Source organism: Procambarus clarkii, chromosome 41, assembly GCF_040958095.1.
Source record: "Procambarus clarkii isolate CNS0578487 chromosome 41, FALCON_Pclarkii_2.0, whole genome shotgun sequence".
In the NCBI taxonomy this organism is placed as follows: Eukaryota; Metazoa; Arthropoda; class Malacostraca; order Decapoda; family Cambaridae; genus Procambarus; species Procambarus clarkii.
The window spans coordinates 20,516,856-20,543,319 of NC_091190.1; the positions used below are offsets into that span (position 1 = coordinate 20,516,856).

The 26,464-nt window shown below is 44.7% G+C and overlaps 1 protein-coding gene across 1 annotated transcript in view; it reads right to left on the minus strand.

Moving 5' to 3' along the window:
• Nucleotides 1-26,464, minus strand: part of LOC123761099 (forkhead box protein L2) — a 154,277-nt gene that overhangs the window by 2,700 nt on the left and 125,113 nt on the right. Inside the window, exons 8-12 of the mRNA XM_069339460.1 lie at nt 9,487-9,583; nt 8,517-8,607; nt 7,128-7,355; nt 4,074-4,205; nt 1-1,908 (exon numbers count right to left, since the gene is read on the minus strand). The exon at nt 1-1,908 is cut by the window's left edge and continues 2,700 nt beyond it. Of these exons, the coding sequence (XP_069195561.1) occupies nt 4,081-4,205; nt 7,128-7,355; nt 8,517-8,607; nt 9,487-9,583 (541 nt within the window). The 3' untranslated portion in view covers nt 1-1,908; nt 4,074-4,080. The remainder of the gene's footprint in view (nt 1,909-4,073; nt 4,206-7,127; nt 7,356-8,516; nt 8,608-9,486; nt 9,584-26,464) is intronic.

Below are 26,464 nucleotides of genomic sequence, written 5' to 3' on the forward strand. Positions count from 1 at the left end.
AGGAGACCACATAGTACCACCACAGGAGACCACATAGTGCCACCACAGGAGACCACATAGTGCCACCACAGGAGACCACATAGTGCCACCACAGGAGACCACATAGTGCCACCACAGGAGGCTACATAATACCACCACAGGAGACCACATAGTGCCACCACAGGAGACCACATAGTGCCACCACAGGAGACCACATAGTACCACCACAGGAGACCACATAGTGCCACCACAGGAGACCACATAGTACCACCACAGGAGACCACATAGTACCACCACAGGAGACCACATAGTGCCACCACAGGAGACCACATAGTACCACCACAGGAGACCACATAGTGCCACCACAGGAGGCTACATAATACCACCACAGGAGACCACATAGTGCCACCACAGGAGGCTACATAATACCACCACAGGAGGCTACATAATTTGAATGGCAAATTTGACTAATAAGGCAGCTAATGAACCGAGTACAGACTAACAGGTCAGAGATCATTGTTCCTCACTAACAGTGATGAAGAACATGTCAGGTCACTGCTCTTCACTAACAGTGATGAAGAACATGTCAGGTCACTGCTCTTCCCTAACAGTGATGAAGAACATGTCAGGTCACTGCTCTTCGCTAACAGTAATGAACAACAGTTACAATGTTTTCACAGTACTGCCCATAAGGGTGAATATAAGTGGCTCATTCTGTCATAGATCAAGGCACTGTACCTAAGGCACACACATATACTGTATATATATAAATTCAGTATAGCTAACTTTTCTATTCAGTGTGTTTGACATAATATTTATCAAGTCTTGAACTAGAGAGCGTGTAGCTGAGGGTTCAGCTCAAACACAGCACCTTTCTCAATTATTTCTACATTTGGACAGGTCTTGGACATGAGGTTATTTTCGGGCATATTTAGGAATACTGCAAAAGGCTTTTCGTAATTTGCCATCGCCCTTTCTTTCGTCTATGACATTAACATTGTTCACGGTTCAAATTTTGTGTTGCAGGTTACTGCACTGGAAAAACAAATTGGATGTATTTCACAAGGCCATAAACTCTACGTGCATATCATTACTTTCACGGATAATTCATACTGAAGAAAAAGGTAATCACTGCACTGGATTACAATTGGCTGTTAAATTAGTTTTAATTGTGATTAATAAATAATTTAGGATTTTTTTGTCTTTGGGCCGGTCGCCAAGTCTGTGCAAGCGACCAAGGGGATCAAAATATCACATTACCAGTACAGTACTTTTATGGGTAATATGTGAGGATGTGGAGGTGCCAGCTCTACCTAACCAGCTGTCATGGTCACTCATCACCACCTGCACCTGATCAGCTGTCATGTTCACTCATTACCACCTGCACCTGATCAGCTGACATGTTCACTCATTACCACCTGCACCTAATCAGCTGTCATGTTCACTCATCACTACCTTCACTTGAACAGCTGTCATTTTCACTCGTCACCAGCTTCACCTGATCAGCAGTTGTATCTACCATCACCATCTGATCAGATGGTGCACCCAACCAGCTGTCAGACCCGCTCGCCATCTCGATTACACTTCGAAACGTCTACTATGGCCAACATTTGTTATTGACAGGCATCCCTCGGTGTTCCTCTCTTGCCCTTCAGATTGTACATCTTAGATTGTACATCTTAGCCTCCAGGGGAAGGAGTGTACATCTTAGCCTCCAGGGGAAGGAGTGTACATCGTAGCCTCCATTGCAGCATACAGCTTTCACCGCAGTGTACAGTTTAGCCTCAACAGCCTTGTACATCAAAGCCGCCACTGCCGCGTATATTTTAGCCTTTGCTGTAGCGTAAACTGCCTTCATTGCAGTGTACATCTTAGCCTCCGCTGCAGAGTACATCTTAGCCTCCACCATAGTGTACATAAGCACATAATCTGCAATATTGAGAAAAAGTATTCTTAATATTTAGCAAGAAAGGCACTCATTAAAACTTAAAATAACCATACATAGTAGTGGATAAATTAACAGAGATGGCTTGCATCTCTCCTTTTGATAAGGCAAGAAACTCTTTTAACACTTAATATGGAAGACACTCGATATGTGAGCACACAAGCACGTGAACTACAAGAAACGTGTGTATGTATTTCATATAATCTTGCAACAAATGTGTGTGTACTGTGCATGTGTAATATTGCACAACAAACATACAATCAAATCAGCTTCACACACAAACTACACAGAAATCATGCAAACGGATGAAAAAAAACATGAAAGAGGCTACTTGAACAATTGGTTGAACAGCTAGTTGAACAGACTTTAAAATAGCACAACGGTGGATTTAAAGATGACAAATCTTGTCACGCAAACGTAATAGCTTTCCCCCTCCGCAAGATTGTGCACTCTTAACACGCTAGAAAACTTCGTGAACATCGCCTACCTGAAGAAAGAGCACCTCGACCCGGAATCCACTACACTGATTAACTTCCCTGGCTACGAAGAAGACCCGGAAGGAACTCCGATACCTAAGATGGTGCTAGGAATATTCAAAAGAGAGTTTGCCACGCCAGATCCCTACCTCCGGGCACTACCAAACAACAGCCATTTGAACATTACGGTTCACCAACTCCATAGTGAAGACGCCTCCTCCAAGCCAGACAGAGCCAGACAGACAGAGCCCCTCAGCTGAACCAGGACAACACCAACCTGCCTCACCACCTTCCTCCTGCCGCTGAAGAAGAATCAAGCCCCAAGCCAAGACCGAAAACGTAATGCCAACCCAGGGTGGATAGGCCACCTAACTTTCAAGCCTCCCCTCTCCACATCCAAATCCTCTTCCAAGAATTTCACCGCCCTCATCCTTCTTCCTCCCACCATCCTTGCCAAGTTCTTTGGTAGAAAAAGTTAAAGTTCTATGACCGGACAACAGAGCTTCAGCAAAACAGAAAAGGGTATGCAGACTGTATAGTTTGGTACTGTTCTGAAGCCTTCTACATAATATCCCACACGAGATTCATTCAGGATCTTGTATACCACGTGTATCAATTTTGTAATATACCGAGTCAGTGAGAAGGTCGCCCTCTTGGTAAACACAAGACGAACCTGGATACGTTCCAGATGCCACCAGACTAGTCCCAGAGCAAAGAAGTACCAGTTAGGAGCAACGACTAAAGGAATTAAACCTCACATTACTGAAAGAGAAAACGATCTGACAAGATATGGCGACTGCATTATAATTTCTCAGGGGGAATAAACCTGGCAAGCAAGAGCCGGCTATTTGGCATGAGTGGCACATGAACACAGGGATACAGGTGGAAACTTAGTACTTGAATAACAAGTACCTGAATACTAAACAAATCAGATGTTTTAAGAAGTGAAGTAGTGCCCAATAGGCTCGAACACCTAACACCTAAACACCAATTGATTGAAGAGTTAGAGACAAGACCAAAAATCTGAAGCTTAATCTCTACAAGCACAACTAGGCGAGTATTCACTCACGTATACAGAAGTGTGTATTTAGGGGCCTCGCGGCTGAGTTGACAGCGCCCTGGGGTCGTAGTCCTAAGGGACCTTGGAGTTTGATCCCCAGCGGAGGCAGAAACAAATGGGCAGAGTTTCACCCTGGTGCCCTTGTTTCTCTAGCAGTAAATAGGTACCTGGGAGTCAGACAGCTACTACGGACTGCTTCCTGGGGATGTGTGCGCGCGCGTATGTAAGAGAAATATATGTAGTAGACATAATAGAGGAAACATTAATTGGTTAGAAAGGCGGGGTCCAAGAGCTAATAGATCGATTCTGCAGATACAAATAGTAAATACACACACAGGGAAGCAACAAGTAGTATCAACATTTGGAGAGATCAGAATTGAGGGAAATAGCAAACGCTGAGATTATAACAATCACCACTAACATTACAGCAACAATCCCACTGACTTTATACCCTTACATTACCATTACAACAACAATCAACACTTTGAGTTCATAACACCCATCAACCCCCCCCCCCTTATGTAATCTATTGGAGCCGAGATTCACCCATGACCCAGATTGACGGATAAATGTCCAAATTGACCTCTTGTGAAGCGTACAGTGATCCACCAACCTGTTTGTTAGAGCTTGGAGTCCGGCCAGTAGGGGTAGTAGGAGAGAGAGGTGAGCTGGGTGGTGTTAGGCGTCTCCCCCTGGCGCCGACACGCGCTCAGACCCGCTCCGTACCCGCCGCCGCCGCCTCCACCTGACGGAGTAAAATGCGTAAAGAGAACTATTATAAAGAAGCTCAATAATGTATTCCGGATGTTAAATGCAGGTGCTGCTACGAGGAGGACTAAGTCTTCGTGCTTCAGGTAGAGTTAGGGCCGCAGGTAGAGTTAGTTCGGCAGGTAGAGTTAGTAATATACGCTGAAGACTGCAACAGGAGTCGGGGCTGAAGCCAGGGCCTGCGCCATGGGTGGCGGGAGTGTTGTGTTGCCAGCCTCTCACAGCTTGAGTACGCTCTAATACCTCACCAGTGAATATTCCGTTACGTTCTCACTATATAAACAAATCTAATCAACCCAACCTAACCTAGCACAATCCATCCCGACCTATACCAACCTAACCTAGCACAGTCCAACCTAACCTAGCACAATCCATCCCGACCTATACCAACCTAACCTAGCACAGTCCAACCTAACCTAGCACAGTCCAACCTAACCTAGCACAGTCCAACCCGACCTATACCAACCTAACCTAGCACAGTCCAACCCGACCTATACCAACCTAACCTAGCACAGTCCAACCCGACCTATACCAACCTAACCTAGCACAGTCCAACCCGACCTATACCAACCTAACCTAGCACAGTCCAACCCGACCTATACCAACCTAACCTAGCACAGTCCAACTCAACCTAACCTAGCACAGTCCAACTCAACCTAACCTAGCACAGTCCAACTCAACCTAACCTAGCACAGTCCAACTCAACCTAACCTAGCACAGTCCAACTCAACCTAACCTAGCACAGTCCAACTCAACCTAACCTAGCCAAGGGGGCCTCGTAGCCTGGTGAATAGCGCGCAGGACTCGTAATTCTGTGGCGCGGGTTCGATTCCCGCACGAGGCAGAAACAAATGGGCAAAGTTTCTTTCACCCTGAATGCCCCTGTTACCTAGCAGTAAATAGGTACCTGGGAGTTAGTCAGCTGTCACGGGCTGCTTCCTGGGGGTGGAGGCCTGGTCGAGGACCGGGCCGCGGGGACACTAAAGCCCCGAAATCATCTCAAGATAACCTCAAGATAACAGTCCAACCCAACTTAACCTAGCACAGTCCAACCTAACCTATTCCAACCTAACCTAACGGAAATAAGAGATGAAACGTTGCGGTATATGGTGTGACGTCGTAGTGACGTCACAGTGTCCATGTCGGCATGACGTGACTATGTCGTCATAGTGTCCACGTCGATACAGGTTTTAGACCATAAAGGAGTATTTGTGTTCACAGAAGCACATGTCAGCTCCGGGAAGGAAGGAGTGGGGGGGGGGAGGGGGTTGCATCCGGGTAATATCTTGCATGACTTGGAATATACTCTCCGTTACTAGTGGTGGTCAAGTGGTACAACACTCGCCTTGCGTGAGGTAGCCCGAGGTTCGAGCCCCAACCTCAACTCTTCTAGTTTCAATAACCTGTAACTAATATCAAACATATTTTGTATAAGAAAAGTCAAGAGTGACAACGGGTCGCGGCAACAGTATGGGAACCTGTCCTCTCACCTCGTGCGTCGCAGTGTTAACATAATCGACCAATCCGTTGAAAATGTGAAGTGTGAGTCATAAAAATTAGAACCGTAAGGTTGACTGTTGCCATGATTTGATTGCTTGTTGCCACCGGAGGCGGCTAGTTTATTGTGCACTCCATACTCATCCTGTGAGCGGTAGCGCAAAAAGCATTACAGAGGGCATAAAAGGTCTTTATCAGACCTCACGGACATTATTACATAAACAATTTCATCAATCCTTCACACCGTATAATTATAATGTCAGCTAGTTACAGAGAATGTTCTATTTCAAGAGCAATATATATTTACACTACGGCATTGTACATTAATGGTAGGTTTTATCGCTAATATATAATTGTTTGAGCAATGGAGATATTACAGTCATAGGGGAGCTGCTGTTTATTATTAGTCTTCACAATACACTACTTGTTTCTTAATCTCATATATCGTTTTCTACTGGGAGCGAAATATGGATACAGTGCAAGGATTTCAGGTAATTTATCCATGGTAATAAGATAGATTGCCATATCATGCAGCGTGAGTTTAGATTTATCTCTAAATGGCTCAATTTTACTACAATCCAAGATATAGTGTTCGAGTGTGTGTCCCTGTCTATGTCCACACACTTTACACTTTACTTCATCTAGATCCTTAGTAATAAGATAGGTTGCCATATCATACAACGGGAGTTTGTTACCATGCATTAGGCAGAACCGCTGCATTTGTTAAGGTGGGTTGGTTAAGGAGATGTGATCGATTGAGAGAACGGGCTGAAATACAAACGGGATTTTATTCTGGCAGCATCCGGGAGAGTGTTGAAGGAAGGGTAGGTAATTAAGACGTTGGGCAGTGGGAGAGGACAGCAAGGAAGAAAAAGAGAGAGAGAGGACAGGGACAGGTGGTGGGAATGGAAGATGTAAGGATATGGGAAGGGGAGGCAAGGTGAGGGGAGGATATGAGAGGTAAATAGAAAGAGAATGTGAGATGGGAGGGAGGTGAGAAGAGCAGCATCAGCAAGAGGAAACGGTTTGACAGCAGTGTAGAAGGGATGCTTAGTTAGACATTCACTGATAGTTGCCTCGACTTCCCTCTCCCCCCCTTTTTCCTTTTCTGTGTCCCCCCCCCCTCCCTTCTCTCTCTCTCTCTCTCTCTCTCTCCCCCTCTCCCTCAATCTACCTCCCTCCCTCAATGTCCCTCCAACCCTCCCTCTTTAACTCTCCTTCCGTCATTCCCCCAATCTCTCTCTCTCCATATCCAACTACACTATTTCCAGCCGTAAATACAGTGCCAGAACACCGTAGTGCCCTTAAACCCATCGTTACACACGATACTCATCAGACTATCCTAATCCATCACTCATCTGGACTAGACAACGCCGTCCTGGGGTATCCTGGCGAAACTTACCAAATGAGGGCTGAAGTGGCGTTGTAGCGGGCGATCCCAGACCACTGCTAGAGCCCAGGAAGCCGCCAGCCCCAAGCCCAGAGGAGAGGCTAGACCCCGAGCCGGAAGTCCATAACGGAGGAGCAGACCCCAGAGACCCTGGGGTGGTCCCAGGGGAGGATATAGAAGGCGAAGATCCCCCCAGGAGCCCTCCGCTTAAGTGGCTGGGGAGACCTGTTGTCAGCGCTCCTGGTGGTGAAAGGATCCCATTAGCACTCGGCGTGAACCCGGTGGGCGATAGTGGTTGGTTAAGCTTGTTATGAGGGGTCATAAGTGGTTATCCTAGGAATAGTAGCGTTTTGTTATGAGGTAATGAGTGGTTATTACAACTCTTGTAATTGTGTATAAGATAACACATTTTGGCCTATTGATTTTCTGTTGTTTCCCTAATTTTCATGTTCTAATGTTAAACATAGGAATACAGGGAAGTGCAGAAGGCCTATTGGCCCATATGAAGCAGATCCCTTTCATACTAATGGTTAGCGGGGAAGGGCGGTTAAGCGATCTTTTTCTGTTGTGATAATTCAAGTATTTTGGGATAGGTTATATGATGGATGACGTGAAAAGCGATTAATGATCATGTTAATTCATTATTTACTGACAATTATAATAATTACATTATTTACTGACATTATTGACAGATTAGTAGGTATGAGTAGTTAGTAATGATAAGGACAATTGGGAAGGGAGGTGGCCCATTAGTTAGTAAGGATGCAACCCGTCCTCCTAATAGAACGTCACATTTTTGACGTATACTCTTCATAAGGCCCAAAAATCGTCGTAATAGAAAATGGTAGCGGCTCGCGAAATTTACATACTTTCCCGTTTTCTGTGTTGGGTCCTCTGGTAGGTTAGGATAAGGGCACGTTAGTAAGAGCGCTTCTTGACGTTGGGAAATCTTAGGAGGACGGGCTGAAGGGTGAGCCTCAGAGGGGGATGAATACGACATGAGTAGGTAGTAATGGGGAGGTTAGTCAGACGGATGAGTGAGATGAGTAGAGCATGAGTGCCTAGTAACAATTTTTACAAACTGTTAAAGCATGCAAAAATAATATACAAATGAGGACCAATAAATACCTTAACGAAAATGTTTAAATATTTAACTTGTGTTTAATTTTATATTACTAGGCTGCTACTACTTTCTTATGAAAGGCCTGTGTGTGTGTGTGTAATTACCTAAGTGTAGTTACAGGATGAGAGCTACGCTCGTGGTGACCCGTCCTCCCAGAACTCTTTGTCGTGTATGTGTATACTCACCTAGTGGAAGTAGGTACTCACCTAGCAGTGTGTGGGTGCGTGTGCGTGTGTGTGTGCGCGTGTGCATGTGTGTGTGTTGGCGACTCTACTGACCTGAGGACAATTGCGCTGATCCTAGTGTAGCCGAGCCTAGGGAGCTGCCTAGCTGCTGATACCCACCGCTCAGCTGCATCTGACCTTGGAGCTGCACAGAAGAGTTTGATGTTATTCATAGGAGTCGAAGCTTTCGTCAGTGTGTGACTCTTAAGTTTACTTAATTTAGCCGTGAGGGTCTGTGGGGGAGGAGGGGGGAGGAGTCTCCTATATATTGTACCCATAGACACATGAGAAGCTGTTTACCTGTTGCACATAGATTGTCAGTTGTACAGAATAATTTACTGGTTGCAGCTGGTACTATTGTAGTGGTTTGAGTATTTAATTAAGTCCTTTAACGTGAAGCGTCGTAATTGCTTGATTCAGCCCATCAGCTAGTTGTGAATGTTGTATGAATTAAACCAGAACTAATGTCACTGTTGCAATTGTTCAATCTGCTCTGGCATTACTTGTTGCAGCCGTTAACTCTGAACGACTGTAACAAGTCGTTCAGTTATTGCTAAATAGTCATTTAATATCAGGTGATATCATTAATTTTGCGCAGGATGAACAATCCAGCGGGTTTTCTTGCTATTGGGGGTTTTATACATGCTTCTATGGCGGCGTGTCCACTCACAGGATGAGTGGCGCTGCCCAATAAACTCGCCCCTCGGGGCAAAAGCTTAATACTTTTGCGCATCTCTCCGCGCCTGGGGGGGGGGGATGGGGAAAAAAGAGAGGACCACGACAAGCACCTCAGGGGTTCGTCTCCCAGGCGGTGTGCACCTTCGACCCAAACCCAACAAACGCACTACGTAACCCATAGTTAATTGTCTTGCCTTGTAACATCGTATTAACATTGTGGTTACATGATGTGTTTACTGGGAGGTGACACCATTGCCCTGCTGTAGCCACGTAACCTAAGACGGGTCGTTACTTAATATTGTCGACGTTACCCCCAAAAAAGGTTATGGTGGTGTTGGTTCCTTACCTGGTTCATCTGTGGGTAGGTGTAGGAGTGCGGGGTGTGGCCCCGGTGGTTCTGGGTGTAGCCGCCCTGCATCTGGCCCAGGCCCCAGCTCCCGCTCCTGCAGTACGACGGGTCGTATCTTAGTAAACATTAGCAAGCCGGATGATAACACATAGAGAAAACACTTGTCTAACATTCCAGGCTGGCGTGTGGTCTGCCCTATATGTGTTTACCATGACTCCCGAATATCTGTTTATTTTGACTCGTGAAGCTGTGGACAGTGTTTGTGTGTGTATTTACTATGGGGTTGTATTTACAATTTTTGCTTGTATTTACGATTTTTGCTTGTATTTACGATTTTTGCTTGTATTTACAATTTTTTTATTTACGATTTTTGTTTGTATTTATTATTTGTGTCTGCAGAATCGAGCTATTAGCTCTAGGACCCTGCCTTTCTAACCACCTATTTTCCTCTTATTTTGGCTACTACATATATTTCTAACGCACTCACAGACACACCCCCAGTAAGCAGCCCGTGGTAGCTGTCTAACTCCCAGGTACCTATTTACTTCTAGGTGAACAGGAGCACCAGAGTAAAAGAAACTTTGCTCATTTGTTTCTGCCTCGACTGGGAATCGAACTCTGGCCCTTAAGACTACGACCCCGGAGCGCTATCCACTCAGCCCCGAGGCCCCCTGTGTGTGTATTTACCGAGTTGTATTCACGAAGGTTGCGGGGGTTGAGCTCTGGCTCTTTGGGTCCGCCTCTTAACTATCAATCAATTTTTTTTACACACACACACACATACACACACACACACACACACACACACACACACACACACACACACACACACACACACACACACACACACACACACACACACACACACACAGGAGGCAGCCCGTTACAGCTGTTTAACTACCAGTTACCTATTTACTGCTAGGTGAACAGGTGCTTCAGGGTGAAAGAAACTGCCCATTTGTTTCCGCCTTCGCCGGGAATCGATCCCCGGACCCTAGGACTACGAATCCAGATCCTAGGACTGTTCACTCAGCGGCCAGGCCCCTGTGTGTGTGTGTGTGTGTGTGTGTGTGTGTGTGTGTGTGTGTGTGTACTCACCTAGTTGTGCTTGCGGGGGTTGAGCTCTGCTCTTTCGGCCCGCCTCTCAACTGTCAATCAACTGTTTCTACTACTATTTTTTTTTCCACACCACACACACACCCCAGGAAGCAGCCCGTGACAGCTGACTAACTCCCAGGTACCTATTTACTGCTAGGTAACAGGGGCATAGGGTGAAAGAAACTCTGCCCATCGTTTCTCGATGGGCAGATGTGTGTGTGTGTGTTTCACTATTTCCTCACATGTATACTGTCAGATTTGTTATATTTGCTTCTAAAACTAAACATTCCACTTTTCCTGAGCGTGGGAAGGTGAAGATAAGTTTCAGCTTTTAAAGATACTTCCATATCCTTGGTGTTTGGAGGTGTCTCACACACACACACTATATATATATATATATATATATATATATATATATATATATATATATATATATATATATATATATATATATATATATATATATATATAGCTATATAGCTGTCTTCAACTTAATATTAATAGTTATGTTTGTGTACATCTTAAACCTGCCACATTGAGGCGCTTGTCTTAGCGAGGATGTTATTAACGTGACTACACAACACATATTTGGACTCAAGAAGACAGAGATGCCATCTGCGTCATATTTTTATACACAGACCATATTTACCGCTTACGATTTTCTAAGATATTCCCCTTCAGTGGCGTTGCTTGAATTTAGAACTTATACAATTAGGCAATAAGCTGCTTCCTCCGCTGCGCTGCTTCGTCCCTGATTACTTTCTTAGGAATATCTTAGATATATGTGTTAAGATGCTTGAAGCTAGAATATAGCATGAACGAAAGTCGAAAATGCATAGCTGAAGCAACTTCGAACAACTTGCAACTGAAATCCATAGCATCCTAGCAGACAAGAGTACAAGAAAGAAATCGCGATGCGGTTTCCAAACGATTCGCAGGGGGTCAGTAAAGATCAAACCCCACTCAAGAACAACCAACATGAGCACGCTGCTCAATAATCTAAAGCAGAATTAAGTATACGGAACTCTACAAAAAAAAAAGACCCGATTCACCTCTGTAAAACTGCACAGTGTCTTCCTAGGCCACGGAGCCGCGACGGACTCTACCAAAGTCAGTGTTGGAAACACGTCACCAACACAACCTCGAAGCTGCAGCCTCGCCTCGGTGACCCTCAACACCCCCATAGTGTTGTAACTTGAAGCCTTCACCTGGTGAAGGGCGCACCACTCACCCTAGTGAAGGGAGTACACCACTCACCCTAGTGAAGGGAGCACACCACTCACCGTAGTGAAGGGAGCAGACCACTCACCCTGGTGAAGGGAACACCACTCACCGTAGTGAAGGGAGCAGACCACTCACCCTGGTGAAGGGAGCACACCACTCACCCTAGTGAAGGGAACACCACTCACCCTAGTGAAGGGAGAACACCACTCACCGTAGTGAAGGGAGCAGACCACTCACCCTGGTGAAGGGAGCACACCACTCACCCTAGTGAAGGGAACACCACTCACCGTAGTGAAGGGAGCAGACCACTCACCCTGGTGAAGGGAGCACACCACTCACCCTAGTGAAGGGAACACCACTCACCGTAGTGAAGGGAGCAGACCACTCACCCTGGTGAAGGGAGCACACCACTCACCCTAGTGAAGGGAACACCACTCACCCTAGTGAAGGGAGCAGACCACTCACCCTTGTAAAGGGAGCAGACCACTCACCCTGGTGAAGGGAGCACACCACTCACCCTAGTGAAGGGAATACACCACTCACCCCTGGTGAAGGGAGCACACCACTCACCCTAGAGGAGGGAGCACATTACGGTTGAGAGGCGGGACCAAAGAGCCAAAGCTCAACCCCCGCAAGCACAACTAGGTGAGCACATCACTCACAGCACTGTCAACAACGCGGGCTACTTCCCCAAACTGTATGCTCTGATGAGAGCATCGATCAACTACTCTGGGAAAGTGTCGTGAAAGAGGGCTGAGAAGGGAGGAATTGACTGTAGTAGAGAGAAGCTGAGGACGGAGTCAGGAAGAGCAGTTTTTTTCCTGCCACAGACGTGGCCACACATTTACAATGCTAAGCAGCATATATACATTTTCTTCTGTCCTCCATAGACAGGGTTAGAGATCTGTTGAACATTCAGTGATTTATTGAACAATCAACCACAGAAGGTGCTTGTAGTGCTTTTAAAATGTTAATCTAACCTACAGACATAAATACACAGATTTACGTCTGTCCTATATAAACAGTGTTCGAGGTGTTTTTTAACATAGTGTCATTAATGTGGAAGAGCAGTAGGAGATGGGGAAGGAAGAAGAGGAGGAGAGAGAAGGTAAACGTGAGGGAAGGGAAGAGTCGGAGGAGGTGGAGGTAGAGCGAGGCGCCTGACCCGCGATGATCAACTGAAATAAGACAAGTTAATTGGGGTTTCCACTTAGCCAGGGTGTAGGCGAGTGGCTCCCGGCCAACACACATACACCCTCACTCTCTGCTTCTCTTAAATATTGGAATTTGAGATAATATTTGACCTAATAATTAGTTTCGCTAAAGACAGAAACGACGGGGGTAAAAAGCAGACATGTTAAACGAGTCGTGACGCGAGAACGACGGTGTATTTTACTGGTAATTTCCCCTGGCAGGAAAAAAGAGAGAGAGAGCTCGGTGTTTTACGAGGCAAGCGTTGCAGCCTCACACCTCCCACGCTGCAACTGTCGGACGTATTTTATGCAGGAGACGTAAAATATATTCCTCATCGAGCGTTACATATGGCGAGGAGAGCCGCCTGCCACGCCCCGCACCTGCGCTGTTCGTCAACCTCCGTCACGCTGGTTGCCCGAGTCTTCCACGCGATGATTGGCCGGCATCCACCTACAGCCAGTTCTGATTGGTTAATTCTCAACGTTCCCTTCTGATTACCTCTGGCATGTTGGAAGCTCGCTTGTGGGTTGGAAGGGGTTCAATGCGACAATTGGATGCCAGAAGATTTTCTCAACGATTTAGATGGAGATAAAATGTACCTGTCTTTGAAGATGTGGGTTTTAAAACTGTTTGGTGTGAGAGCAACACCACCACGGCATGACCGTACTAGCCCAGCCTCGGTGATCTCTGCTCCAGTATACTATTTGCGATAAACGTCACCATGTACTCCCAGCATCCCCGACGCTGGCAGCATCCATCAACACATTCCCATTTACATGTTCTCCCCAGAGCCCAGAGGAACCTTGGGTGACCTGAGTGAATACCGTCTTGACTTACGAGGCTGGTGAAGGCTGAGGAGGGTTGGTGAGGGCTGGAGTTCGTCGGTAAGGGGCCGGAGAGAGCTGAGAGAGGGCTAGTGAGGAGGTCGGTAACCTTAAGGTAGTTCCGGGAATCTATGTCCCCGTGGGGAAGACTGGCGTGGGGAGCTGTATAGGGCTGGGGAGGAGAAGGCTGTGGAAGGCAGGCTGTAGCTTTAGAAGACAGGCGATGGCTGTGAAGGACTTGGGAGAGCTACGGACGGCTATGAAGAAGCCTAGGGAAGGCAGAAATGTATTGGATACGACTGATGGGTGATGGTGGGGGCTGGGGAGGGGTGAGGCGGGCTGGGGAGGGATGGCCGGGCAGCCTAGTGGGGCACACTCACTGTTTCATGGCTGCCCTTGGCGGGTGTATCAACAACAGATCATGATGTTGTTGTACTCTGCCGCCGTTTGTAAACTAACCTCAAAAAGTATTTACAAACTGAGGTTTCCCTGGGAATGTAAACCTGTTTGTAAGACGTTAAAACGATTTGCATCCTTTCACATCAGCCTTTCTCACCAGTCAGTCATTAAGGCTTGCGACTCGTTGACAAATAAACGGAAACCAGAATGTGATCTAGTTGTCAGTCTTAATTATGCCAAGAAACGCTTTAGTTCGACTCGCAGTGATGTTGAACTTGTATATCACAGCAAACTTCTTCAACAATCACACAACACAATCTCGTGATTCACTGGCAGCAACAAACCTAATTTTTATACCTCAGAAACCTCGCAGTCGAGGGGAAACTCAAGCATCCAAACCTAAATGCGTCCACGAAAAAAACACATGAAATATAGGGTAGAAATTGCCTGTCGGTAACTGGCCGACCACAATGCCGCCAGCCCCACCAGACACCAGAACAATTTGTTCAGGGTGCTCGTTGACGTTCTCGGGATCCCACTAACGTTCTCGGGATCCCTACTAACGTTCCCACAACTGTTCCCAGGGTTCCACTAACGTTCCAGGACACAACTAACGTTCCGGGGGGGGGGGTCCCATTCACGTTCCCAGGCTCCTGCCAACGTCCTCAGATTCCCACTAGGATCGTCTTACCCCTACTGCCCTTACCAAGTACTCTCCCCTCTCACGTCCCCCTGGGGGCCAAGGGGGCAGTGTCAAGCCAACGATTCTTAGGGCGGGTACGGTCCACACGCGCCCTGCTATTTGTGGCATACTGCCCTGAGGTGTTGTGGTGTGAGTCTGGGATGCTGCTGCTGTGTGTGTTTAGGGAAGATGGGACGAAGTAGAGGATTTGTATGTGTGGATTATCTTGTGTGGGACGAGCTGCATTGTGCCTTACGTGGATGCGTCATGAGTTAATTGGTGTGTATGTGGCGTTTAGCGTGTTGGTGTTTAATGTGACAGTAGTGTTGGCTTAACTACATGGTAGTTAGGGTGCCTAGTGAAGGGGGGGGCATGGTGTATGTGATGGTCTCCAGTTTGTGAGTACCAACGAAGCATGAATATGTCTAGTATGTGAGGGGGAGGGGGAGGGGGTGCATATGTAACATGTATGAGTATGAGTGAAAATGAGGTCTAACTCATTATACCCTCACCTGTTAGTCTTGCTGTACCTGTTGCCTTATTATTTAACTCCTGGCGTTCGAATTCTTTGTAGATTCTGAGATGGTACGTTGTTACATATTTTTGAGAATAATTATAATAATTCCCGTTGTCTGGAACAGGATTGAACCACAATTGAAATCAAAAGCTATTTTTGAATTCAGTTGTGGTTATTCCGTATTTTAACATGTCAAGTGTTTTTCATCTTGTGTTTTGATATACTGTATATGTATATATATATATATATATATATATATATATATATATATATATATATATATATATATATATATATATATATATATATATATATATATATATATATATATATATATATATATATATATATATATATACAGTACAGCTTCTCCGAGGCTATGGGTCTATGGGTCCCCACATTGGCACCAGAGGTGGTACCCTCACAAAATTTTATATATATATATATATATATATATATATATATATATATATATATATATATATATATATATATATATATATATATATAACGTAAATTGTTTATGCTATGTAATACATAGCATAGGCTTAAAGCTTTATAGTGTATATACACTATAAAGTACACTATACAGTGTATTGTGTAATTTATAGTGTATAGGCTGTCGTGTTTTATGTCGAGGAGAACAAAGACTCAGGTGGAGTCCCACTTGAGCGAGCCAACAAACACAAGAGGCTCTCTGTGATCTACGAGGCTGTCCTGCACTCCTGCCAGCAGGCTACGTTACCGCGCCAACCAATCTCCCGTCACCTGACTGCCTAAATAATTAGTTCCTACCTACTGTCTGTTGCTCCTCTGGCTGATCTGAGTGTTGTCGTGGCGCCTCTGATGGTCTGTGTCTTGGAGGGTGAGGGGAGTGTTGGAGGGTGGGGGAGTGTTGGAGGATGAAGGGAGTGTTGGAGGATGAAGGGAGTGTTGGAGGATGAAGGGAGTGTTGGAGAGTGAGGGAGTGTTGGAGGGTAGGGGAGTATTGGAGGGTGGGGGGAGTGTTGGAGGATGAGGTGAGTGTTGGAGGATGAGGGGAGTGTTGGAGGATGAGGTGAGTGTTGGAGGATGAGGGGAGTGTTGGAGGGTGGGGGGAGTGTTGGAGGATGAGATGAGTGTTGGAGGATGAGGGGAGTGTTGGAGGATGAGGGGAGTGTTGGAGGATGAGGGGAGTGTTGGAGGGTGGGGGGAGTGTTGGAGGATGAGATTAGTGTTGAAGGGTGAGGGGAGTGTTGGAGGAGTACATCTGTAGGGTTGGGCAATGCTATCACTACCATTTGACATGTTTAAATTTTCCACACAATATTCTGCCGAGAGACGGTAAATATTATGGTGATTTCAAGTGAAATTTAATCATCTATAGTGGCTGTATAGGAGTATGGTGAGTGCGCAGGCATATGGTGACAGTGAAGGAATATCGTGGCTGTGAAGGGGTATGGTGAGTGCGCAGGCATATGGTGACAGTGAAGGAATATCGTGGCTGTGTGGGAGTATGGTGAGTGCGCAGGCATATGGTGACAGTGAAGGAATATCGTGGCTGTGTAGGGGTATGGTGAGTGCGCAGGCATATGGTGACAGTGAAGGAATATCGTGGCTGTGTGGGAGTATGGTGAGTGCGCAGGCATATGGTGACAGTGAAGGAATATCGTGGCTGTGTGGGAGTATGGTGAGTGCGCAGGCATATGGTGACAGTGAAGGAATATCGTGGCTGTGTGGGAGTATGGTGAGTGCGCAGGCATATGGTGACAGTGAAGGAATATCGTGGCTGTGTAGGGGTATGGTGAGTGCGCAGGCATATGGTGACAGTGAAGGAATATCGTGGCTGTGTAGGGGTATGGTGAGTGCGCAGGCATATGGTGACAGTGAAGGAATATCGTGGCTGTGTAGGGGTATGGTGAGTGCGCAGGCATATGGTGACAGTGAAGGAATATAGTGGCCGTGTAGGGGTATGGTGAGTGCGCAGGCATATGGTGACAGTGAAGGAATATCGTGGCTGTGTAGGGGTATGGTGAGTGCGCAGGCATATGGTGACAGTGAAGGAATATCGTGGCTGTGTAGGGGTATGGTGAGTGCGCAGGCATATGGTGACAGTGAAGGAATATAGTGGCCGTGTAGGAGTATGGTGATCGCGAAGGGAAATAGAGCCAAAGTTCCCGAGTGGATATAACATTTGGGTTCCTTGCTCCACGTGGGATCCTCGCCGTGTATAAACATGCTCCCATAACCAACGTTTACGACACTAGCAGACGCTTCGCATGCTTCCCTAAAACGTTTCTTCCGGATGCTTGAGGACAATTCACACACTTCCTCTGTAACCCATTCCACCACCGCCCACGGGATGGGTATGGGGTGCATAATAAAGAAATAGAATGATTCACATACGCACATCGCTCCTCGCCTCCCCCCTGTATGATACGCGCGTCCCGGACAAATGACCAGATCAGAAGCTCGGGTTAATTTAAAGACCACAACAAACATCAAAACAAGGCTATAGTGGTAGTCGAGCGAAGAGAGGAGGGGGCGGGGGCAGCACAAAGGTGAGATGCTTAAGTGATGAGAGATGAATGTGTGTCTCACGCAACGCAAACAAAACAACAATTACAAACCAACTCTTGACCACAGTGTAACTTCATTCTTATCCTCGTGGATCATTTCATCCACTTCATCACCACCTCCTCCTCCTCCTCCCTCCTCCTCTTCCGTCTCTCCATTTTACTGTCCAAAGCCCATTCACATAGGCAGTGAGGATGTAGCTTAAGACCAACACACAAACAAACGAAGCAAACACAACAAACTCCAGCAAACGGCCGAGTAACAGGAGAGTTTCGTCTCGGAGATTGTAGAGACATCCTCTAAAGCCGGGGACTTAGTCGGCGGCTCCGTACCGCGGCCAGCGTTGGCAGGGGACGGGATGGGAGACAGTCGGTGTGGGGTGGGTGGAAATGGTAGCAGGAATTTGAGAGAGAGAGAGTGAGAGACAGACAGACAAGCAGACAGATAGACAGACCAAACGAAATAGTTATAATAACAATGCTGCCAAGAAAAAAAACCGGGAGCTACATACTATATGTAAAGTTGGCCCTCATTGACCCAAAACATTCCCTTATACACAGCCACACAGCTACGGGGTACCATCCATCAACACTCTTCCCATGCAGCACCAACCACTTTCTACTCGCCCACCTGTTCCACTAGACACAGTGTACCAAACATTGCCTCCACACCCCAAATGTCTTCAGACAAAGTGTTTATAAATCACCTCGTCCTCCTCTTACTCCAGTTACAAGGATAAAAACTCACAATTTACGGGACCCTTAGTCATGTTGGGATCTATGGAAATGAAACTGTAAACAAACTAGCCAGTGGGAACATGTGAAGAGATGTTGACATCTACAGTCAGCATCTCTGCCAGCCACCAATAGTCAACTACAAAGAACTATAAAACGAGGATGGAAGCAACGATTTCTGCGGGAGCAGGTAACCAACTGTAACTAGGGTGTCTTAACAGATCTCTAACCCTGTCCAAGAAGGTCAGCAGAAAGTATATATATACTGGGTTAACATTGTATAAATAAATGGTCACGTCTGGGGTGCAAAGAAAAGTCCACCATCAGCTATCTGATACATAGATCTAACCGGTTACCGTCCCCTGTACCATCTCTGTCAGCAGGTTGGTACAGAGTTACCGGGTACAGTTACCGTCCCCTGTACCATCTCTGTCTGCAGGTTGGTACAGAGTTACCGGGTACCGTTACCGTCCCCTGTACCATCTCTGTCAGCAGGTTGGTACAGAGTTACCGGGTACAGTTACCGTCCCCTGTACCATCTCTGTCAGCAGGTTGGTACAGAGTTACCGGGTACAGTTACCGTCCCCTGTACCATCTCTGTCAGCAGGTTGGTACAGAGTTACCGGGTACAGGCTGCCTACCTTCACAACATGAACCACCAAGGGTGAAGAGCAAATAGCACAGCTTGAGGCTAGGCTTCTCATACGCTTAGGAGACTGCGATTAACGCCTCGGAAGAAAATGTAAATATTGTTGTCCAAATAGACATTTACTCAACTGAAGGAATCTATTACAGCTCAGGCACTACCTACACAATGCAACTGTATCACTGGCAGTTGAAACTCTGCTTCATAAAGATTATTTACATTTCAAAACACCAATCCCTATAAAATAAATATGCAAATAATTCAGTATATTAAAAATAACCTATAGGAGAAAATTCATTATACTCTACTTCAATTATTCGTTAATGAATATTTGAAGTATTTATTAATGAATAATGAAATTCATTACACTTCATTATTCCAGTACAGGAGGAAAAAGCTTTTCCTTTTTTCCTTCTGCTTCAATATTCGTTTCTCCCCTGCCACCTATCTTCCCACCCCCCTTCCCTTCTAACCCCATTCCCCCCTCCCCCTCCTCCCCTTCCACTTTTCCCCTCTACCCCATTCCTCGTCAGTACACCACTGCCCATCTACTTAAGTGCTAACATAAAAAAGTTGCTCAGGGCTGCAACGAAAAATTAAACACAATTTCTACAAAGTTTGTCTTATTGTGGTACTATTAGATGAATCGGTCTCTGTTGTGGTACTAGTAGATGAATCGGTCTCTGTTGTGGGACTAGTAGATGAATCGGTCTCTGTTGTGGTACTATTAGATGAATCGGTCTCTGTTGTGGTACTATTAGATGAATCGGTCTCTGTTGTGGTACTAGTAGATGAATCGGTCTCTGTTGTGGTACTAGTAGATGAATCGGTCTCTGTTGTGGTACTATTAGATGAATCGGTCTCTGTTGTGGTACTAGTAGATGAATGGGTCTCTGCTGTGGTACTAGTAGATGAATGGGTCTCTGTTGTGGTACTAGTAGATGAATGGGTCTCTGTTGTGGTACTAGTAGATGAATCGGTCTCTGTTGTGGTACTAGTAGATGAATCGGTCTCTGTTGTGGTACTAGTAGATGAATCGGTCTCTGTTGTGGTACTATTAGATGAATCGGTCTCTGTTGTGGTACTAGTAGATGAATCGGTCTCTGTTGTGGTACTAGTAGATGAATGGGTCTCTGTTGTGGTACTAGTAGATGAATGGGTCTCTGTTGTGGTACTATTAGATGAATCGGTCTCTGTTGTGGTACTAGTAGATGAATCGGTCTCTGTTGTGGTACTAGTAGATGAATCGGTCTCTGTTGTGGTACTAGTAGATGAATGGGTCTCTGTTGTGGTACTAGTAGATGAATCGGTCTCTGTTGTGGTACTAGTAGATGAATCTGTCTCTGTTGTGGTATTAGTAGATGAATCGGTCTCTGCTGTGGTACTAGTAGATGAATCGGTCTCTGCTGTGGTATTAGTAGATGAATCAGTCTGCTGTGGTACTAGTAGATGAATCGGTCTCTGCTGTGGTACTAGTAGATGAATCGGTCTGCTGTGGTACTAGTAGATGAATCGGTCTCTGCTGTGGTACTAGTAGATGAATTGGTCTGCTGTGGTACTAGTAGATGAATCAGTCTCTGCGGTAGTACTAGTAGATGAATCTGTCTCTGTTGTGGTACTAGTAGATGAATCGGTCTCTGCTGTGGTACAAGTAGATGATGTCTCTTTGCAAGTAGGTGAGAAGTTCTATTTGCTGTGGTGCAAGTATATTGGAAGGTTTCGGCGCTGTGGCATCAGTAGATGCCACAGCGCCGAATCTGATCTTGATCTTGCGTTGTAGATGAAAGGTCTTTTTTCTCTTTAATGCAAGGAAATTATATTATATTGTTGCGGTGTTAGATAACCATTACTGTCTAACAACGATCTAACGAAAATCATTGATTTCTAACAACGATGTGCGACAACCATTGGTCTAACAATGATCTAACGACGACCAATAGTCTCTAAACAACGATGTAGCGAAAACCATTACTGTTTAACAAAGATATAATGGTAAACATTAGTCTAAAATTCTGTCATCACCTCGCCTGACAGCGCCTGAGTGCCGTCCACACGAAAAACAGAAGGATAGCTGCCAAAAGAAAAGCATTCTTGGTTGAATGTCATAGCGGTTCAGGCCAGAGCTGTAGGAGACGGACGGGTCCTGTGGAGCCTGTGAATAAAATAGGTTTTTGGCAAGATGCAGCACTTGAAAAGAAAACGAAATGAAGCACTTGCAGAGAGGAATCCCGTACGTGCGTGTGTGTGTGTGTGTGTGTACAAGGATCTGGGACATGAGGACAATCTGGGATATGAGGACAAAATCTGGGATATGAGGACAATATCTTTGATATGAGGACAAAATCTGGGATATGAGGACAATATCTTTGATATGAGGACACAATCTGGGATATGAGGACAATATCTTTGATATGAGGACAATATCTGGTATATGAGAAGAAGGATCTGGGATATGAGAACAAAATCTGGGATATGAGGACAATATCTGGGATATGAGGACTATCTAGGATATGAGAAGAAACTGGGACATGAGGACAAGGATCTGAAATAGGAGGACGGTTGTCTAGAATTTTTTTTTTTTAAATTATTATTTTCTACCACAGACGTGGCCACACATTTACAATGCTAACCAGCATATATACATTTTCTTCTGTCCTCCATGGACAGGGTTAGAAACATATAGTTCAGGGATTTATTGAACAATCAACCACAGAAGGTGATTCGGTGCTTTTAAAATGCTAAGCTAACCTAAATAGGTAAATACATAGATACACAGATTTACGTATGGCCTACATAAAGTGTTCGATGTGTCTTTTACAGCGTCATTAATGTACATTTATGAGGACAAGGGTGACCAAGCCACACATTAGGAGAAGAAATGACGTTTCGACAACACACGACTTGGTAATGGTCCAGGACGGACCGAAACGTCGTTTCTTCATCTTCTGGTGTGTGGTTTGCTCATCATATCTTCAGCCTCGTTATTGTGACTCATCGTCTGCATGAGGACAAAGATCTAGGACATGAGGACGAGCAGCTGGGATGTGAGGATAAGGATCTGGGATGTGAGAGGACAAGGATATGGGATGTAAGGACAAGGGTCTGGGATGTGAGAGGACAAGGATCTGGGATGTGAGTAGAGGACAAGGATCTGGGATGTGAGAGGACAAGGATCTGGGATGTGAGAGGACAAGGATCTGGGATGTGAGGAGAGGACAAGGATCTGGGATGTGAGGACGGGGATCTGGAATGTGAGGACAAGGATCTGGGATGTGAGGACAAGAAGCGGGAATATGAGAACATAGAGCAGGGATATGAGGACGGAGTGAAGAAACGGTGCCCAGCCACTTAGATTATTGGGGATCGAACTCTTGACCCGCAAGAAGCGAGCCCCGTCGCTCTACTCACCAATCGAAGATTTGGAATGTCTTGATGGAACTGAGAGAGAGAGAGAAGTATTACAGTAATTAGATAAGCTTCTCGGGAAGTACATGCCGGGTACCTAGAGTTTACCTGGGCTGGGTTCTAAGAGTTCTTCTCCTCCTCACGCCTAGAACAAGGCATATCTGGTGATAACTTGATTCAAAAGGCTGTTGCTTGGAGTGGCCTTCAGCCCAACATATAGACTAGACACTTGCGCCTGCAGCCTGGCTTGCTGTTGCTCCTTCAACTTTCACGTGGATAGTTATCACATGTTTCCTCTTATGAGGAAAATAATTGTCCACGAGGTAGTGTGATTCCTGGAACACGACAGCTGGTTTTCTCTCTTTCTACCACAGACGTGGCCACACATTTACATTGCTAACCAGCATATATAAATTTGTTGTATATATGCTGTTACGGATATATGCTACTGAGCAGCATATACACATTTCAGTGATTTATTGAACAATCAACCACAGAAGGTTCAATAAATCACTGAACTATATGTTTAATGTAATTATATGTATACTATATGTTTATTATATGTATACAACGGCTGTGTAAGTTTAGTGAAATTCATTAACCAAAATGATCACAAACTTGGGATAGATTTAAGGAATAATAATGTCACTGACTGGGATGTGGTCCCATCAATAGCAAATACTATACTATTATATGTATATATATATATATATATATATATATATATATATATATATATATATATATATATATATATATATATATATATATATATATATATATATATATATGTCGTACCTAGTAGCCAGAACTCACTTCTCAGCCTACTATTCAAGGGCTTATTTGCCTAATAAGCCAAGTTTTCCTGAATTAATATATTTACTATAATTTTTTTCTTATGAAATGATAAAGCAACCCTTTTCTCTATGTATGAGGTCAATTTATTTTTATTGGAGTTAAAATTAACGTAGATATATGACCGAACCTAACCAACCCTACCTAACCTAACCTAACCTATATTTATAGGTAAGGTTAGGTTAGGTAGCCAAAAAAAGCTAGGTTAGGTTAGGTAGACGAAAAAACATTAATTCATGAAAACTTGGCTTATTAGGCAAATCGGGCCTTGAATAGTAGGCTGAGAAGTGCGTTCTGGCTATTAGGTACGACATATATATATATATATATATATATATATATATATATATATATATATATATATATATATATAATATATATATATATATATATATATATATATATATATATATATATATATATAATATATATATATATATATATATATATATATATATATATATATATATATATATATATATATATATATATAAGACCTTCTGAAGATGTATTTAATATACGAAAGTACTTAAGGAAATTCCTGTTTCATTTTTCCTCCGTGGTCTGACATTGTCACATTCTTAATCACGTGTTTATTTTCGTGATATACATATATATATATATATATATATATATATATATATATATATATATATATATATATATATATACATACTATTAATCTACAACTTGGAGATAGAGTATATATATTGCTCCCCCATGCCTCTTAACACGCGAATATTTTAACCAATAAAATATGAGTCCTAAAAGCAGCAAATATGGTGGCGTATTCCCGCCATAACTCTGTCAGCTGCAGACGCGGGTGTCCTGGCGACGCTAATGTAGGGCTGGGCGGAAATTGTGGAGGTAGTGGCGGGCGAGCCGTCACTTGGGGCAGAGCGACCCGCGCCATAACTGTCTCCCGCGCCCTGCCTCCCTCCCGGTGATGGCTGGCGTCAGGTGAGGCCAGACCCAGCCCGGCTGGAGGACGGGGGACCCTTGGCGGGGCCCCTCGGGTAGGGAGGGTACATGGGGGTTCTGGTGGATTGTCGGATGGGAGGGGTCTGGTCCCTATGGGCTGTTGGGGTTAGTGCCTTGGGAGGAGGGTTCATGGCCCATTAGCAAGACCCTAGAGTGATTCTTTTGCCTCTGCCATCATCGCCTACTTCTCGTTCACACAAGAACAATAGAAGTTCAACATGTTGTATTATTGAGTGGCAGACACCCACTGATCACTTAACTACCCGCTGACAGGTGGCGCACGGGGCCTGACCCCATGGAGTCGTGTACACTGGCATCAGCCACCTGTAAGGAAGCTCCAAGCTTAGTATTGTTAGTCACAGGTTCTCACCAGCGGGCAAACCAGACTAGTAAGGACTGCATTAGTTATTTAGTTTTCAGTTTACATTAAGGTAATCAAAACAAAGATTTACTGCTCTAACCGAGTCAGTTTAATTGTCAAAATTGTTTGTTTTGTTTAAACGACACACACAGAACACACAGCCTCTCAAGCCTCCACTCCAGCTTGGTAAACTTAGACATTTGCTTCACTTGGTGGATCAAGTTTACGCTTAAATCCAAACAAAAAATGTCTCGAGTCGAAGTAAATGCCTCTTAACACGAGAACATTTTAACCACACGAGAAAATGTGTGAAAATTTTTCCTCTTTCTCTGCTTCCAAAAATACAGCATCATCGTTAGTTTCATAGTTCTATATGTGTCTACTTTATTTAAAATTCATGGTTGTTATTAATATACGGTTGAATTTTCCTTATGAAACAGAGCTTTGATAAGTGTTAATCCAGCACAGTCTTATGCTGGATTGTAGATACTTAATTACCTGTTGGTTTATAATAATAATAATAACAATAATTATTATTATTTCCTAGTTTCACAGATTTTTGTTACTTTATTTAATTTTCTATTCATTTAATGGGAATTAGTAGTGTTAAAGTAAGCCAAATCTTATGTATCAGAAATTTGATATCAGAAATTGGGCTGTCACTGATACGGTGCCATTTTGAAACTTAAATTTTGGCCTACTGGCACTTATCACAGTCGAGCAAATAGTGATTGAGGGAATGTCCATTTGACAAGTAGCGGCAGACCACAAAGAAAGCTGCGAGAAACACACAGAGAAGACCAAGCCGGACATTCACTCTTGCTGAACATCGATGAACAAATGTCTATTAATATATTTCAGGTCTGGCGCAAATATTCGTTATACATTTAGGCAATGATTATTGTCCAAATTTTGAGGTGGATGAGATCGAGAAACAAACCCTGGTCCCTGTCCAGGCCAAGGGAGAGGGGATAGAACGGGTGGAGAGTAAATGAACGTGGGACGGGGGATTGGTGAAGCAGAATGGAAGATCGAACGGTATGGGAGAGGAACGGGAGGGGGAGAGGAATGGGAGATGGATGGGCACTCCGTAACCGTCACCTCTGGCTGTCTCCGACCCTGCGACGTCTACTGTCAGGTGGAAGAGGGAGGAAGAAGGGACGATAAAAGGGGTCGAGTGATAAAGCAAGGAGAGATAAATAGGAGGTGAGAGAGGGGGAAGCAAGGAAAGACAAGGAAGATTTTTTATTTTTTTTTTAATTTTGCCCCGAGGGGCGAGTTTATTGGGCAGCGCCACTCATCTTGTGAGTGGACACACCGCCATAGCAGCATGTACAACACTCCCCAATAGGAAGAAAACCCGCTGGGTTGTTCATCCCGTCACTTGTACGCAGACACAGTTAGGGAGACAATAAGAGGTGAGAGAGGGGAAGCAAGGAGATATAAGGAAGAGGTATAATCTATGAAGAAGGGGACGGAACAATGAAGACTGGAGAGAA